Genomic DNA, 15,306 nt, shown 5'->3' with positions numbered 1-15,306 from the left:
TATCATCTCATGAAAAGACCTTTAAGGGGTATCTAGAATCTTCCCTTATCTTTCAGTGATAAGAAACTCATTGTTCTGGTGGAAAGTCATTCTTTGTAAAATGGAATGAAAAAGCATATATGAGGTTATTGTGAAGAGGTAATTCTTAAACAGTGCTTATCAAAATAAACATTTAGAAATGTAGTTATTATCTCTGCATTCCTAGATTAATGGCATAAACTTTTATGTAGAATGATCGTAAGTGGCAGTAAGTGGCAATTACTATATTTAATATGTTATGATTATGCACCTTAACCATTGGTTAACCATCAGTGCATAAGAATTTGAGTTTGTACAGGATACAGCATCTTTAATTTATCTGCTCATCCCGTCTCCTCCTGTGTACATGTGCAGCAGAAACAAATGAATAAATGTTGTTGAACTTAATGCTGCACCATGTCCCTGATTTAGAGGATCTGTGCTCATCTAAGGAGGCAAGTATCTTTTCTCTTAATGTGGAAGAAGAAATACATTTCCATTAATCATTCTTGTTTTACTAGGGTCATTCCAGGAAGATAAAGGAGAACCATCTATTAAGTTTTTCCATGTGGCTAGTGGAGGAGATGGAGATACAACGTCATCAGATGACTTTGACTGGCCGCGGTGAGTAAGCCAGTGTATATGACACATACATTTAATGAGACTTCCCTTTTAAAAATAAATTACTGTAGCTTTTTTGACTGACATTTTGGCTATAAGTTTAAGCTAAAAGTATCCAGCCTTGATGAGAGAACCCAGAGGAAAATGGAAAAATTAAAAATATGTAGTGAGTACTACTTGATCAGAGGTGACTGAGATAAAAGTGACAGAGATGGGCCTCAGGTTACCTAGCCTAATTAGATGGACAAAAGAATCATTAGCCATTCTAAAAATAGTTCATTTTTATAAAGGACTTTAGTAGAAGAGAAATTATACAGCACCATTCAGTTAATTGTCAGATGAATTTTGTAGTCAGTGGTTGTTTCAGGAAAGTGTTTTCATATCTGCAGAGCTTTTTCAAAACACTGATTCTTGGGCACCACCTTGAGATTCTGAGATAGAGCCTGTGTATCAGTATAGTTTAAAAATTATACCAGGTGATATGTTCATAGCAGTACTATTAAAAATAGCCAAGACATGGAAACAGCCTCAATGTGCATAGACAGGTGAATGGATTAAAAAAGATGTGCCACCTGTATACCATTGAGTACTACTCAGTAAAAAAGGATGAAATGATGCCCTTTGCAGCAACATGGATGGAACTAGAGATTAAGATACTAAGGGGAAGTAAGTCAGAAAGAGAAAGACATATCATATAATATCACTTATATGTGGCATCTAAAATATGACACAGATGAACTTATCCAGGATACAGGAATAGACTCAAAGAGAACAGTCTTGTGGTTGTTGAGGGGGAGGGTTTAGGGGAGAAATGGAGTGGGAGTTTGGGATTAGCAGATTCTGTTATGTACAGAATGGATAAACAGCAAGGTCCTACTGTATAGCACAGGGAACTATATTCAATATCCTATGATAAACCATAACGGAAAGAATATACAAAAAGGACGTACTGAAAGTAATGAAAGAGAATAACCTACAACCTAGATTACTGTATCCAGCAAGGATCTCATTCAGATATGAAGGAGAATTCAAAAGCTTTACAGATAAGCAAAAGCTGAGAGAATTCAGCACCACCAAACCAGCTCTTCAACAAATGCTAAAGGATCTTCTCTAGACAGGAAATGCAGAAAGGTTGTATAAACGTGAACCCAAAACAACAAAGTAAATGGCAACGGGACCACACCTATCAATAATTACCTTAAATGTAAATGGGTTGAATGCCCCAACCAAAAGACAAAGATTGGCTGAATGGATACAAAAACAAGACCCCTATATATGCTGTCTACAAGAGACCCACTTCAAAACAAGAGACACATACAGACTAAAAGTGAAGGGCTGGAAAAAAATATTTTACGCAAACGGAGACCAAAAGAAAGCAGGAGTCGCAATACTCATATCAGATAAAATAGACTTTCAAATAAAGAATGTGAAAAGAGACAAAGAAGGACACTACATAATGATCAAAGGATCAATCCAAGAAGAAGATATAACAATTATAAATATATATGCACCCAACATAGGAGCACCACAATATGTACGGCAAACACTAACGAGTATGAAAGAGGAAATTAATAGTAACACAATAATAGTGGGAGACTTTAATACCCCACTCACAACTATGGATAGATCAACTAAACAGAAAATTAACAAGGAAACACAAACCGTAAATGACACAATGGACCAGCTAGACCTAATTAATATCTATAGGACATTTCACCCCAAACAATCAGCTTCACCTTTTTCTCAAGTGCACACGGAACCTTCTCCAGAATAGATCACATCCTGGGCCATAAATCTGGTCTTGGAAAATTCAAAAAAATTGAAATCATTCCAGTCATCTTTTCTGACCACAGTGCAGTAAGATTAGATCTCAATTACAGGAAAAAAATTGTTAAAAATTCAAACATATGGAGGCTAAATAACACGCTTCTGAATAACCAACAAATCATAGAAGAAATCAAAAAAGAAATCAAAATATGTATAGAAATGAATGAAAATGAAAACACAACAACCCAAAACCTATGGGACACTGTAAAAGCAGTGCTAAGGGGAAGGTTCATAGCATTAGAGGCTTACATCAAGAAACAAGAAAAAAGCCAAATAAATAACCTAACTCTACACCTAAAGCAATTAGAGAAGGAAGAAATGAAGAACCCCAGGGTTAGCAGAAGGAAAGAAATCTTAAAAATCAGGGCAGAAATAAATGCAATAGAAACTAAAGAGACCATAGCAAAAATCAACAAAGCTAAAAGCTGGTTTTTTGAAAAAATAAACAAAATTGACAAACCATTAGCAAGACTCATTAAGAAACAAAGAGAGGAGAACCAAATTAACAAAATTAGAAATGAAAATGGAGAGATCACAACAGACAACACTGAAATACAAAGGATCATAAGAGACTACTACCAGCAGCTCTATGCCAATAAAATGGACAACTTGGATGAAATGGACAAGTTCTTAGAAAAGTATAACTTTCCAAAACTGAACCAGGAAGAAATAGAAGATCTTAACAGACCCATCACAGGCAAGGAAATCGAAACTGTAATCAAAAATCTTCCAGCAAACAAAAGCCCAGGACCAGATGGCTTCACAGCTGAATTCTACCAAAAATTTAGAGAAGAGCTAACACCTATCTTACTCAAACTCTTCCAGAAAATTGCAGATGAAGGTAAGCTTCCAAACTCATTCTATGAGGCCACCATCACCCTAATTCCAAAACCAGACAAAGATGCCACAAAAAAAGAAAACTACAGGCCAATATCACTGATGAACATAGATGCAAAAATCCTTAACAAAATTCTAGCAAACAGAATCCAACAACATATTAAAAAAATCATACACCATGACCAAGTGGGCTTTATCCCAGGAATGCAAGGATTCTTTAATATCCACAAATCAATCAAGGTAATACACCACATTAACAAATTGAAAGATAAAAACCATATAATTATCTCAATAGATGCAGAGAAAGCCTTTGACAAAATTCAACACTCATTTATGATTAAAACTCTCCAAAAAGCAGAAATAGAAGGAACATACCTCAACATAATAAAAGCTATATATGACAAACCCACAGCAAGCATCACCCTCAATGGTGAAAAATTGAAAGCATTTCCCCTGAAATCAGAAACAAGACAAGGGTGCCCACTCTCACCATTACTATTCAACATAGTGTTGGAAGTTTTGGCCACAGCAATCAGAGCAGAAAAAGAAGTAAAAGGAATCCAGATAGGAAAAGAAGAAGTGACACTCTCACTGTTTGCAGATGACATGATCCTCTACGTAGAAAACCCTAAAGACTCTTCCAGAAAATTACTAGAGCTAATCAATGAATATAGTAAAGTTGCAGGATATAAAATTAACACACAAAAATCCCTTGCATTCCTATATACTAACAATGAAAAAACAGAAAGAGAAATTAAGGAAACAATACCATTCACCATTGCAACAAAAAGAATAAAATACTTAGGAGTATATCTACCTAAAGAAACAAAAGACCTATACATAGAAAACTATAAAACACTGATGAAAGAAATCAAAGAGGACACAAACAGATGGAGAAACATACCGTGTTCATGGATTGGAAGAATCAATATTGTCAAAATGGCTATTCTACCCAAAGCAATCTATAGATTCAGTGCAATCCCTATCAAGCTACCAACGGTATTTTTCACAGAACTAGAACAAATAATTTCACAATTTGTATGGAAATATAAAAAACCTCGAATAGCCAAAGTAATATTGAGAAAGAAGAATGGAACTGGAGGAATCAACCTGCCTGACTTCAGACTCTACTACAAAGCCACAGTCATCAAGACAGTATGGTACTGGCACAAAGACAGAAATATAGATCAGTGGAACAAAATAGAAAGCCCAGAGATAAATCCACGAACCTATGGACACCTTATCTTTGACAAAGGAGGCAAGGATATACAATGGAAAAAAGACAACCTCTTTAACAAGTGATGCTGGGAAAACTGGTCAACCACTTGTAAAAGAATGAAACTAGAACACTTTCTAACACCATGCACAAAAATAAACTCAAAATGGATTAAAGATCTAAATGTAAGACCAGAAACTATAAAACTCCTAGAGGAGAACATAGGCAAAACACTCTCCGACATAAATCACAGCAAGATCATCTATGACCCACCTCCCAGAATATTGGAAATAAAAGCAAAACTAAACAAATGGGACCTAATGAAACTTAAAAGCTTTTGCACTACAAAGGAAACTATAAGTAAGGTGAAAAGACAGCCCTCAGATTGGGAGAAAATAATAGCAAATGAAGAAACAGACAAAGGATTAATCTCAAAAATATACAAGCAACTCCTGCAGCTCAATTCCAGAAACATAGATGACCCAATCAAAAAATGGGCCAAAGATCTAAACAGACATTTCTCCAAAGAAGACATACAGATGACTAACAAACACATGAAAAGATGCTCAACATCACTCATTATTAGAGAAATGCAAATCAAAACCACAATGAGGTACCATTACACGCCAGTCAGGATGGCTGCTATCCAAAAGTCTACAAGCAATAAATGCTGGAGAGGGTGAGGAGAAAAGGGAACCCTCTTACACTGTTGGTGGGAATGCAAACTAGTACAGCCACTATGGAAAACAGTGTGGAGATTTCTTTAAAAACTGGAAATAGAACTGCCATATGACCCAGCAATCCCACTTCTGGGCATACACACTGAGGAAACCAGATCTGAAAGAGACACATGCACCCCAATGTTCATTGCAGCACTGTTTATAATAGCCAGGACATGGAAGCAACCTAGATGCCCATCAGCAGATGAATGGATAAGGAAGCTGTGGTACATATACACCATGGAATATTACTCAGCCATTAAAAAGAATTCATTTGAACCAGTCCTAATGAGATGGATGAAACTGGAGCCTATTATACAGAGTGAAGTAAGCCAGAAAGATAAAGAACATTACAGCATACTAACACATATATATGGAATTTAGAAGGATGGTAATGATAACCCTATATGCAAAACAGAAAAAGAGACACAGAAATACAGAACAGACTTTTGAACTCTGTGGGAGAAGGTGAGGGTGGGATGTTTCAAAAGAACAGCATGTATACTCTCTATGGTGAAACAGATCACCAGCCCAGGTGGGATGCATGAGACAAGTGCTCGGGCCTGGTGTACTGGGAAGACCCAGAGGAATCGGGTGGAGAGGGAGGTGGGAGGGGGGATCGGGATGGGGAATACGTGTAAATCTATGGCTGATTCATATCAATGTATGACAAAACCCACTGAAAAGTTGTGAAGTAATTAGCCTCCAACTAATAAAAAAAAAGAATGTATGTACATATATAACTGAATCGCTTTGATGTACAGCAGAAATTAACACAACATTGTAAATCAACTATAATTCAGTAGGAAAAAAGTATACCTGGTGATTCAAGTGTGCAATTGGATTTGGAGAACTACTGCTTTAGCATTTCTTAGGCAGGAGAAATGATTTTTTAAAATTAAATTAGCCTGCTAGTGGGCTTCCCCAGTGGCTCAGCGGTGAAGAATCCGCCTGCAATGCAGGAGATGCAGGTTCGATCCCTGGGTCGGGAAGATACCCTGGAGAAGGACATGGCAACCCACTACAGTATTCTTGCATGGAGAATCCCATGGACAGAGGAGCCTGGCGGGCTATAGTTCATGGGGTTGAAGAGAGTCAGACATGACTGAATTGACTTAGCAGGAATGCAGCAGCAGGAACGATCCTTTATTATACTGAAAACTGAGTATGTGAATAAAGAAAACTGAGTCTATGAGTAAAAAATTACGGTGATCTTGGGACTCACTTGGCAGTCCAGTGGTTAGGACCCTGCACTTCTACTGTAGGGGATGCAGATTCAGTTCCTGGTTGGGGAACTAATGATGCCACAAGCCACACGGTGCAGCCAAAGACAAACAATTGTGACCGTTCCTGTGCCATTTCTCTACCTGCCTTCTTCTACACCCCCACCCCCTGTGTATCAGACCTCTCAGACTCCTAGGACAGGCGTGTCAGTGCATGGCTGATAACGAACGGGAGTTTCCATCGTGAATGAATCTACTTCAGTTAGGTCATTTGAAAGCACAGTTCACATTAGGATATCTATAAATCAGGAAACAGGTGTTTTAATTTATAACTAGTAGCAGCTGGCACCACCACCTTAGGAAAAACAAAGGAACTGTCGTGGGTGCAGCAGAGCTGTTTTGTTGGGGAGTGCCGTGCCTCATGGCGCAGGCCAGTGTGGTCAGGAGGAGACCACAGCGTCTTGTGCTGGTGACGCGCCGCCGTGGGTTAGGAAAGGACTGGCATTACTCTGGGCAGAAGCGCCTGTCTTCAGAAACTGTTAGCTCCTGATATTTGGGGTTTGTAGCTGTCATACAAAACACCCCCAATAACACTAGCCTTTTATTGCTGAAATTCCTACTCTGTTATTGCAGTTCTAGGAATAGTCCCCAACCAACCTCTCCTTTTTCCATTTGAGCAGTTTATATAGCATGAGGTTTCTTAGGTATGCGAGTTTTCCGTGACAGCCAAACTGCTGGCATGTAGGATTTGGTTTAATGATAATAAACAGAATTCTAAGGTAAATGTCCTAGTTGTTAATGAAATTTTAAACATTTTACTGATTTATAGTCGATTTACAATGTTGTGCTGATTCAGAAATCAGTGTGCAGTACAGTGGTTCAGTCACACACACATTCTTTTTCATATTCTTCTCTATTACAGTTTATTATATGGAGTGTAGTTGCCCTTGCTATAAGTAGGAGCTTAATGTTTATCTGTTTTATATATAGTAGTGTGTATCTGCTAATCCTCAATTCTTCATTTATCTCTGCCCCACCTCCTTACCCCTTTGGTAAGTGTAACTTTGTTAATGAAATTTTGAATATCCCTTTTATTCTCAAAAGACGAGTGTTTCTGGTTATCCAAGTATAAAATGTTAATGCCTTTCTTTTCTTTGCTTATTTCATCAATTCCACTTTTAAGTTTACAGGAGTGGATTACATTCGACATAATCAGACTTTATGCCTGTTGTTAATGATTTAATCAGTGGGCTTTGTTTTAGTTGTATACAAGTTAGTTTTGCAGTTTACACTTAGATCTTGCTTTTTAAAACGCTCTTTGCTGTCAGAATTGTACTGAAAGTGAACCCACCAGCCATGCATTCCATTTTGGAGAGAATGGCAGCTGAGGAGGAAGAGGAAAGTGACGGCCACTATCAGGAGGAAGAGGAGGGAGGCGCTCATTCCCTGAAGGATGTCTGTGACCTGAGGAGACCAGCCCCGTCTCCCTTCTCTTCCCGCAGGGTCATGTTTGAAAATGAACAGGTAAAGTAAAAGTGTGAGCAAGCAACAAAGGATTTACCCTCTGTCAGGTAGCCATGGTTTTAATGCTTTATCTTTTAAAAAATACTTTGTATACTGCTTTTGCTAGATTTTTAGCTCCAAAATTGAATAATATATGCTTTTTTTTTCCCCTTGGTTAAAAGTTACATGCTTATTTATTTGCTCACATGGGTAGGATAAGCAGATACTATTACTCTTTCAAATATAAAATGGTTATTTGATGCTTTTTTTTTTTGCGCTAAACTGTTATGTTCTAGATGGTGATGCCAGGAGATCCTGTAGAAATGACAGAGTTTCAGAATAAAGCAATCAGCAATTCTCACTATGTGCTGGAACTTACGTTACCCAATATTCATATAACACTACCTAATAAAAGCTTTTATGAGAAGCTTTATAATAGGTGAGTTTGAACATATTTACTTAAATCTTTGGGATTGAACTCTCCCGCCTCACTGCCTGTCTACCACCCTACCTCCCTGTTTTCCCTCTTCTCTCTTTTCTTTTCCTGCTTTAATATTGTCCGCTCTTTCAGTGTACTTTGTATGGTGTTGATTATAGAGCCACTGCTGTTGTGGTGGGCTGCTGTCACGGTCGAGTTTCCTAAGCAGTGCATCCGGTAGCAGGGTTTCTCGTGTGTGACGTACTTATTCCCTCCACCCTAGGTTGTCTGGTTGCCCTCTGTCCCCTTACCATGGAGCATGAGAGAACGCCTCTGTGTACAGTGATACGACAACACACTGAGGCCTGTGCAGGGACCGCTGCCATTTTATAGGTGAGGAAACGGAGCTCACGGGGCCTAGGTAAATTATCCAAGCTCTTCAGGGTCTATGATCTTTCTACTCTAGAAGGCCATTTATTTCAAAATACTTGCTTGGTATATATGTTTAAGGATATTTAAATATGGTAAATTTAAGTTTTTATACACAAGTTATAACTTAGAGCTTCTAATTCTCACCAGTCCCTTGGATTGCAAGGAGATCCAACCAGTCCATCCTAAAGGAAATCAGTCCTGAATATTCATTGGAAGGACTGATGCTGGAGCTCAAGCTCCAGTACTTTGGCCACCTGATGCGAAGAACTGACTCTTTGGAAAAGACTCTGATGCTGGGAAAGAATGAGGGCAGGAGGAGAAGGGGACGACAGAGAATGAGATGGTTGGATGGCATCACTGACTCGATGGACATGAGTTTGAGCAAGTTCCGGGAGTTGGTGATGGACAGGGAAGGCTGGGGTGCTGCAGTCCATGGGGTCACAAAGAGTCGGACACGACTGAGCGACTGAACTGAACTGACAGTGATATGAAAAGAGTTGGAAGATACTTGGATAGAGGGCCAAGAGACCCTGGTGTAGAATCAGAGTCCTAGAGTCTTTGTACAAGAAGTGTCCCTCCTCAGAGTTAAAAAAAGAAAGCACATCTTGTTAGAACTAGAAACTTAACTTATAACTTGTGTATAAAAATTTAAATTTGCCATATTTAAATACCCTTAAGCATATATACCAAGCAAATATGTTGAAATAAATGGCCTTCTAGAGTAGAAAGATCATAGAAGAAGATCTTGAACAGTTTACCTAGTCCCCATGAGCTCTGTTTCCTCATCTATAAAATGGCAGTGATACTTGTACAGGCCTCAGAGGGTGGTTTGGAGCATTATATGGTATAACGTTTGGAAAATTCTGCGAACAGTACCTGGCAAAGAGTAAACACTCAGTAGTCCTCTATTATTATTGTCATTCCCATCCACTCTGGCATAGCTGAAAGGTGGTCATGTGGGTTTCTAGAAAAAAAGATGTCCTTAGTGTCTGTTATCGTAGCTCCCCACATGTAAACAAGTTATCCAGATTTTTGTTAATCTTCAGAAACTGCAGACTGTTGTTTCCGCTATGGATTTGCGTGTATGTATACTCAGTCGCTCAGTTGTGTTCAGCTCTTTGTGAGCCCGTGGACTGTAGCCCGCCAGGCTCCTCTCTCCATGGGATTTCCCAGGCAAAAATAGTGGAGTGGGTTGCTGTTTCCTCCTCCAGTGAGTCTTCCCAGCCCAGGGATCGAACCTGCATCTCCTGTGTCTCCTGCGTTGGCAAGTGGATTCTCTACCATTGTGCCACCAGGGAAGCCGGCTGTAGATTTACTTAGTGCCAAATAGGATTTGGATTTATACATGATCTGAAGTTTGGAAACCACTGATCTCTAGATCACTCTCCTTATTTTATGGCTGAGGAATGTTTACTAAACTAACTAATGTGCAAGGCTAAGACTGAGAAAAATGAAACAATTAGTGCAAGGTCCAGCCCAGAGGTCAGAGGCCTTCATCCACTTCTTTCTCCTTCTGCATTGATTGAGCAGGTTAAATTGGGACATCAGAATTGTAATACACACCTGAAACATTGCATTTACAAATATGTGTTCATTTACCACTTCTTTTTAAAATACAGGCCCAGGCCTTTTTTGATTATGAGCCACTGGTTAGAATTTTTTTGCTTGATGTATACCCAAGGTTTTGGCTACAGCTATCAGTTTCAATTTCTTTAAAGTAGAGTGAAAAAATAGTTTCAAGCCAGTCTGAGTGCAGAATCCTTTCAGGTCTTTAAGGTGTTTTCCCCTTCATTCTATATACTTAAAAGTCACCAGGTAGCACAGTATTGAATTAAACTGCTTACAATTGCATATAGTTGGTATGAGTGGATCTGAGACCAAACGCAGTGGACCCAAGGTGACCACACAAGGAGCACAGTCGTTGGTGACTAGACGAAGCGTGCAGTACAGCTCTGGAAGCAGAAGTTCTTAGGTGGGCTGGGGAGGCGCCCACCAGCAGTAGACAGGTATGTCTAGGGGACCTGTCAGTCTGGCAGGTGGGGTGATAAATCGGGGAACTGGAGATCACCTGTTGTCTGGGGAGCTGGTTAGGTAGGGTTGCTTAAGAGAGCTTCTGTTCTCTCTTACTCTTCTCTCTTCTTTGTCTCCCAGGCCTCTAGGACTGTGTAACTACTGCAGTGTTCCCACCCTCTGGATCATAGAAATCACGTATCTCAGTTACTCAGAGTATGAATTCTTTGCCCTTTATTTGGCTTTGTATTTTCACTTTTATTTTAAAAAATTTCAGACATTCTCAAACTTTTAGGAATGTTGCAGGTATAGTATAAAGAGCTTTTTTTCCCCTCAACCATTTGAGAATAAGTTTCTGACTTGCTGTCCCTTCAGCCTTGAGCAGTTGAGTGTGTATTTCTCACAAACAGGGACATTCTTCTACCTAACCGTAGTTCAGCAATCAGAATCAGAAAATTAATATTATACATTAACATCTAACTCTCAGACCCCATTAACATTTTGCTAAATGTCTCAGTAATGCCCTTTACTATATATAAAATTTAAAAATATCTTTCTGAGCAGGAATTATAACTAACTCTGCCTTTACTGCATACATTTAAAATAGTGGTTTATTCCTTTAGTCTTGGAGGAGAAAATGGCAACCCTCTCCAGTGTTCTTGCCTGGAAAATCCCATGAACAGAGGAGCATGGTGAGCTGCAGTCCATGAGGCCGTAGAGTCGGACATGACTGAGTGACTGAGCATGCATTCCTTTAGTGCTTTGACCCTTCTTAGGTAGTCTTAGATACAGAAAGATTTTTTTTTCTCCTATGTCAAAAGTCCTTCAGAATAGAATACAAAAAATTCTCTACCTAGTTTATTAAATCAGATATTTACTGAACCTTCATTATGTTTCAGACTCATAGCCACAAAACCACGGTGATATGTCTAAGTATCTTAAATGTTTCTTTTCTTGATTTAAAACATCATCTAATGTATTAATGGTGTCAAGACTGTGTTTAGACCAAAATGTAAATAAAGGAAAACAGTAAAATCATATGAAACTTAAGTTTATAGGTCTCCTACAAACTCCAGGTTTTACTTAAAGTAATAATTTCTCTTTAACCTATAGCTGTAGGGGATAAGGTAAAGGAAAATTTCCTGAGAAAATTCTTCCTTTTATACTTTCACTATTTCTTCATATAGGAGTTTAGACTAAGACCTGGATTTAGGCTCTTGTTTCTTTGTCCTGTGAGTAATGTGCCCAGGAAATAACGAGCCACATGAGTACTGAACCGATGTGGGCATCCCTGTCTGTGTGTCTGAGATGAGACATGCTTCTGCTGACTGTCTGGTGTTCTTTACCCAGTGATGCTTCCAAGAAGAGACCTTTTGGGTGGGGATTACAGTTTGTGGAGAGTGACAGTACTCCGTCCTGGCTTAGACTCTCTAGGGCCTCAGCAGCTCAGGAGTTGGCCCGGAAAGTTCCTAGACCAGTGGCTTCTCACAGGGAGGGGCCAGGGTGCGTCGTCGCTTGTCACCTTGATTGGTATTCACGCTAGGCTCTGTGATGAGCCTGTGCCTTTGGCAGTCCTTCCATGTGAGTCATCTGCTGGCCTCCCTTCAGACCTGCAGTGCCTGCTATGTCACGGCCACCGTGCTCGGCACATGCAGAGATGACTACGGCACAAGTCCCTCTCTGAGGGGCTACAGTCTCGGGAAGGGAAACAAGAAAATAGGGTATTCCAGGTGCAGTGACTACTGCATTATGCATGTGTAGGGTACTCAATGGGTCTAGGCCTAACAAAAATCTTTGTAGAGGGCGTTGTAAAGTCTTGGTTTTCATGACAACGTGGAGGTGAGTGGTGGGGCTGGGGATATCTGAGAAATGACAGATATCTCTTTCAGAAAGTGGGATGTGATCTTAGCCTGGCTGGACATGTATCACCCCAGTAGTTATCAGTATTAACTTGGCTGTTCCGTGAGTTAGAAGGGTTTCCTGTCTTTAGTCCCTGTTCAATATGCTTCTTCATCTCATACAAATTTCCCAGTGAAGCTGTGCTTTCTGTTGTAGAAAGAAAAAGCAGATAATTCCTAGAGACCATGAGCAATGGAAAAGAACTGAACGGGGAGCTGGACATAATCTGGGCTCTGGTCCTGGTTCTCCCACTAATTAGTTTTGTGACCTTGGGCAGGTCACTTAACCTTTATGAGGCAGTTTCTTCAAGTGTAAAATGAGAATAATTCTCCCTTGGCTGTCCCATAGGATTGAGGCTGTAGTTTACAGAGTGTTTTCATATATATGAACAGTCTTCCTTTTGTTATTTATGTGTTTTTATTTTTAATAAACCTCCTTTAAATGTGTTCAGATGTATGTAATTTGATCTGTATTAACACTGGTGAAACTAGGCATATCGCTAACTAGGTATGTAATTGTACCTCTTCCTTTCTCATGGCCCTGAAAAGTATATCAATTATTTTTCCATTGAAAGAAATTTCATTTCACCCTTTAGAAAAACTGCTATTCATGTGACTTCTTAAAGGAATATCCTGTGGTTTGCCTTTAGTTGAAGTAGGAGTTATGTATTTATTTTTCAACTTTTGTCTTTATAGGATCTTTAATGATTTGCTGCTATGGGAACCAACAGCTCCTTCACCAGTAGAGACATTTGAAAATATTTCATATGGTATTGGACTTTCAGTAGCCAGTCAGCTGATTAATACCTTCAGCAAGGATAGTTTTAGTCCATTTAAATCTACAGTTCACTATGGTAATATATTTTAGATTTCTTCTGATTTAGAATGCCTGGTTTACCAGTAAACAAAGTAGTAACCTTTTAAATTGATGGATTTAAAAATGTTTGTTTGGTGTTTCCCATTTATAACTATATTTTATTATATCTTTTACTGATTTATAGTATTTTCCCACTTCTGTTTATTAATAATGTTATTAATTAAATGTTATACTTATAGTGATAGTGTATACACTGAAGTTCAGTGGTAGAGAAAAACATAGAAGGTACATTTTTATCATCATACCTGATTCTTTGTAAAAATAAACAGGTAATATGAATATTCTTGTGATAATTTTCAAGTTTGAATGCCCTTTTATTTTAATAAGCTGTTAGAACAGCTGTAATTGTGCCGTTTATTTCTCATAGATGAGGAAAGTGGATCTGAGGAGGAGACTTTGCAGTATTTTTCTACTGTTGATCCCAATTATCGTTCTCGTAGGAAAAAAAAACTAGACTCTCAGAACAAGAACTCACAGAGTTTTCTCTCAGTTCTTCTGAGTATTAATCATGGGTTAATGGCAGTGTTTACAGATGTAAAGGTAAGGATTTACAAATCTAAAGTGATTTTTTCAAGTGCATCTCATTTTAAAATTACCATGATATACTCAGTCAGTAATTGAGGTAGTTTGAGGTTGTTTCAGTGACTAATGAAAGTCAGTTTTCTGAGGTGGGCCATGATGACGGCAGCTTTGGAAATTTAGCTTTCATGGCAGATCAAAAGATGAGCATTATATGAACCTTCTTTTGGAAAACATGCCAGTTGTACTCTTGAAGTGGTAACAGTAATTTACCTGTTGCAAAGGAGGATGAAGGACAGGGGCTCATTTGGCCGAAGAGGCCTGACATAGCATTTTTCATACTGCCGTGTTGGATGATTCAGGAACCAGACAGCTTTGCCGCAGTGGGGAGAGCCTCCTGACCTGAATCAAGAAGTAGCATGTCAAGGGTCCTTCTTACTTTTCTGCACTTAACTAATGACGTCTCTGTGTTCTCTGATCTTATTAGCAAGGTAATGGAGATCTGTTGGAAAACAAGCATGGTGAATTCTGGTTAGAATTCAACAATGGTTCATTATTTTGTGTGACAAGATATGAAGGTTTTGACGACAAGCACTATGTTTGCCTTCATTGTAGCAGTTTCAGTCTCTACCACAAAGGTAGGACAAAGTGTGAAGGAGATGTGTTTTGTTCACTTCTGGTTAGACATGTTTAAATCTTGCTTAATAAAGAAAATTTACTGAGAACAGAAATCGATATTAGAAATTATTTTCCAGGGGTGTTCTATTCCACTGGCAAAGTAATATTGTAAATTAGAAGTTGGCTTTTATGTTCCTTTTTTTGCAGTGACTTTATTGAGATATAATTCACATTTCATGTAATTCACCCATTGAAAGTATACAGTGGTTTTTAGTATTTCATAGAGTTGTGTAACCATTATCATAGTCAACTTGAGAACATTTTCATCACCCCCGAAAGAAAGTCTGTAACCTTCAGCTGTAAACCCCCAAAGTCCTGCAGTCCCCTCTAGCCTTAAGTAGTGTTAGTCACTCAGTCATGTCTGACTCTTTGTGACCCTATGAACTGTAGCCCTCCAGGCTCCTCTGTTGATGGGTTTCTCCAGGCAAGAAATCCCCTTGTCAGTGGGATATTCCAGCCATTCCCTTCTCCAGGCAATCTTTCTGACTCGGGGATCAAACCTGAGTTGCC

The 15,306-nt window shown here is 38.9% G+C and overlaps 1 protein-coding gene across 3 annotated transcripts in view; it reads left to right on the top strand.

Moving 5' to 3' along the window:
- ATG2B (autophagy related 2B) overlaps positions 1-15,306 on the top strand; it is a 78,758-nt gene that overhangs the window by 29,762 nt on the left and 33,690 nt on the right. For all 3 annotated transcript variants that reach the window (XM_043921480.1, XM_043921479.1, XM_043921481.1), the window contains 6 exons: positions 540-642; positions 7,790-7,985; positions 8,261-8,403; positions 13,419-13,576; positions 13,967-14,139; positions 14,606-14,756. In XM_043921480.1, the coding sequence (XP_043777415.1) occupies positions 540-642; positions 7,790-7,985; positions 8,261-8,403; positions 13,419-13,576; positions 13,967-14,139; positions 14,606-14,756 (924 nt within the window). The remainder of the gene's footprint in view (positions 1-539; positions 643-7,789; positions 7,986-8,260; positions 8,404-13,418; positions 13,577-13,966; positions 14,140-14,605; positions 14,757-15,306) is intronic.

This window comes from Cervus elaphus, chromosome 13, assembly GCF_910594005.1.
Source record: "Cervus elaphus chromosome 13, mCerEla1.1, whole genome shotgun sequence".
Classification (NCBI taxonomy): domain Eukaryota; kingdom Metazoa; phylum Chordata; class Mammalia; order Artiodactyla; family Cervidae; genus Cervus; species Cervus elaphus.
The sequence above is the reverse complement of the archived record's forward strand: the minus strand, read 5'-3'. Positions and strand labels throughout refer to the sequence as shown.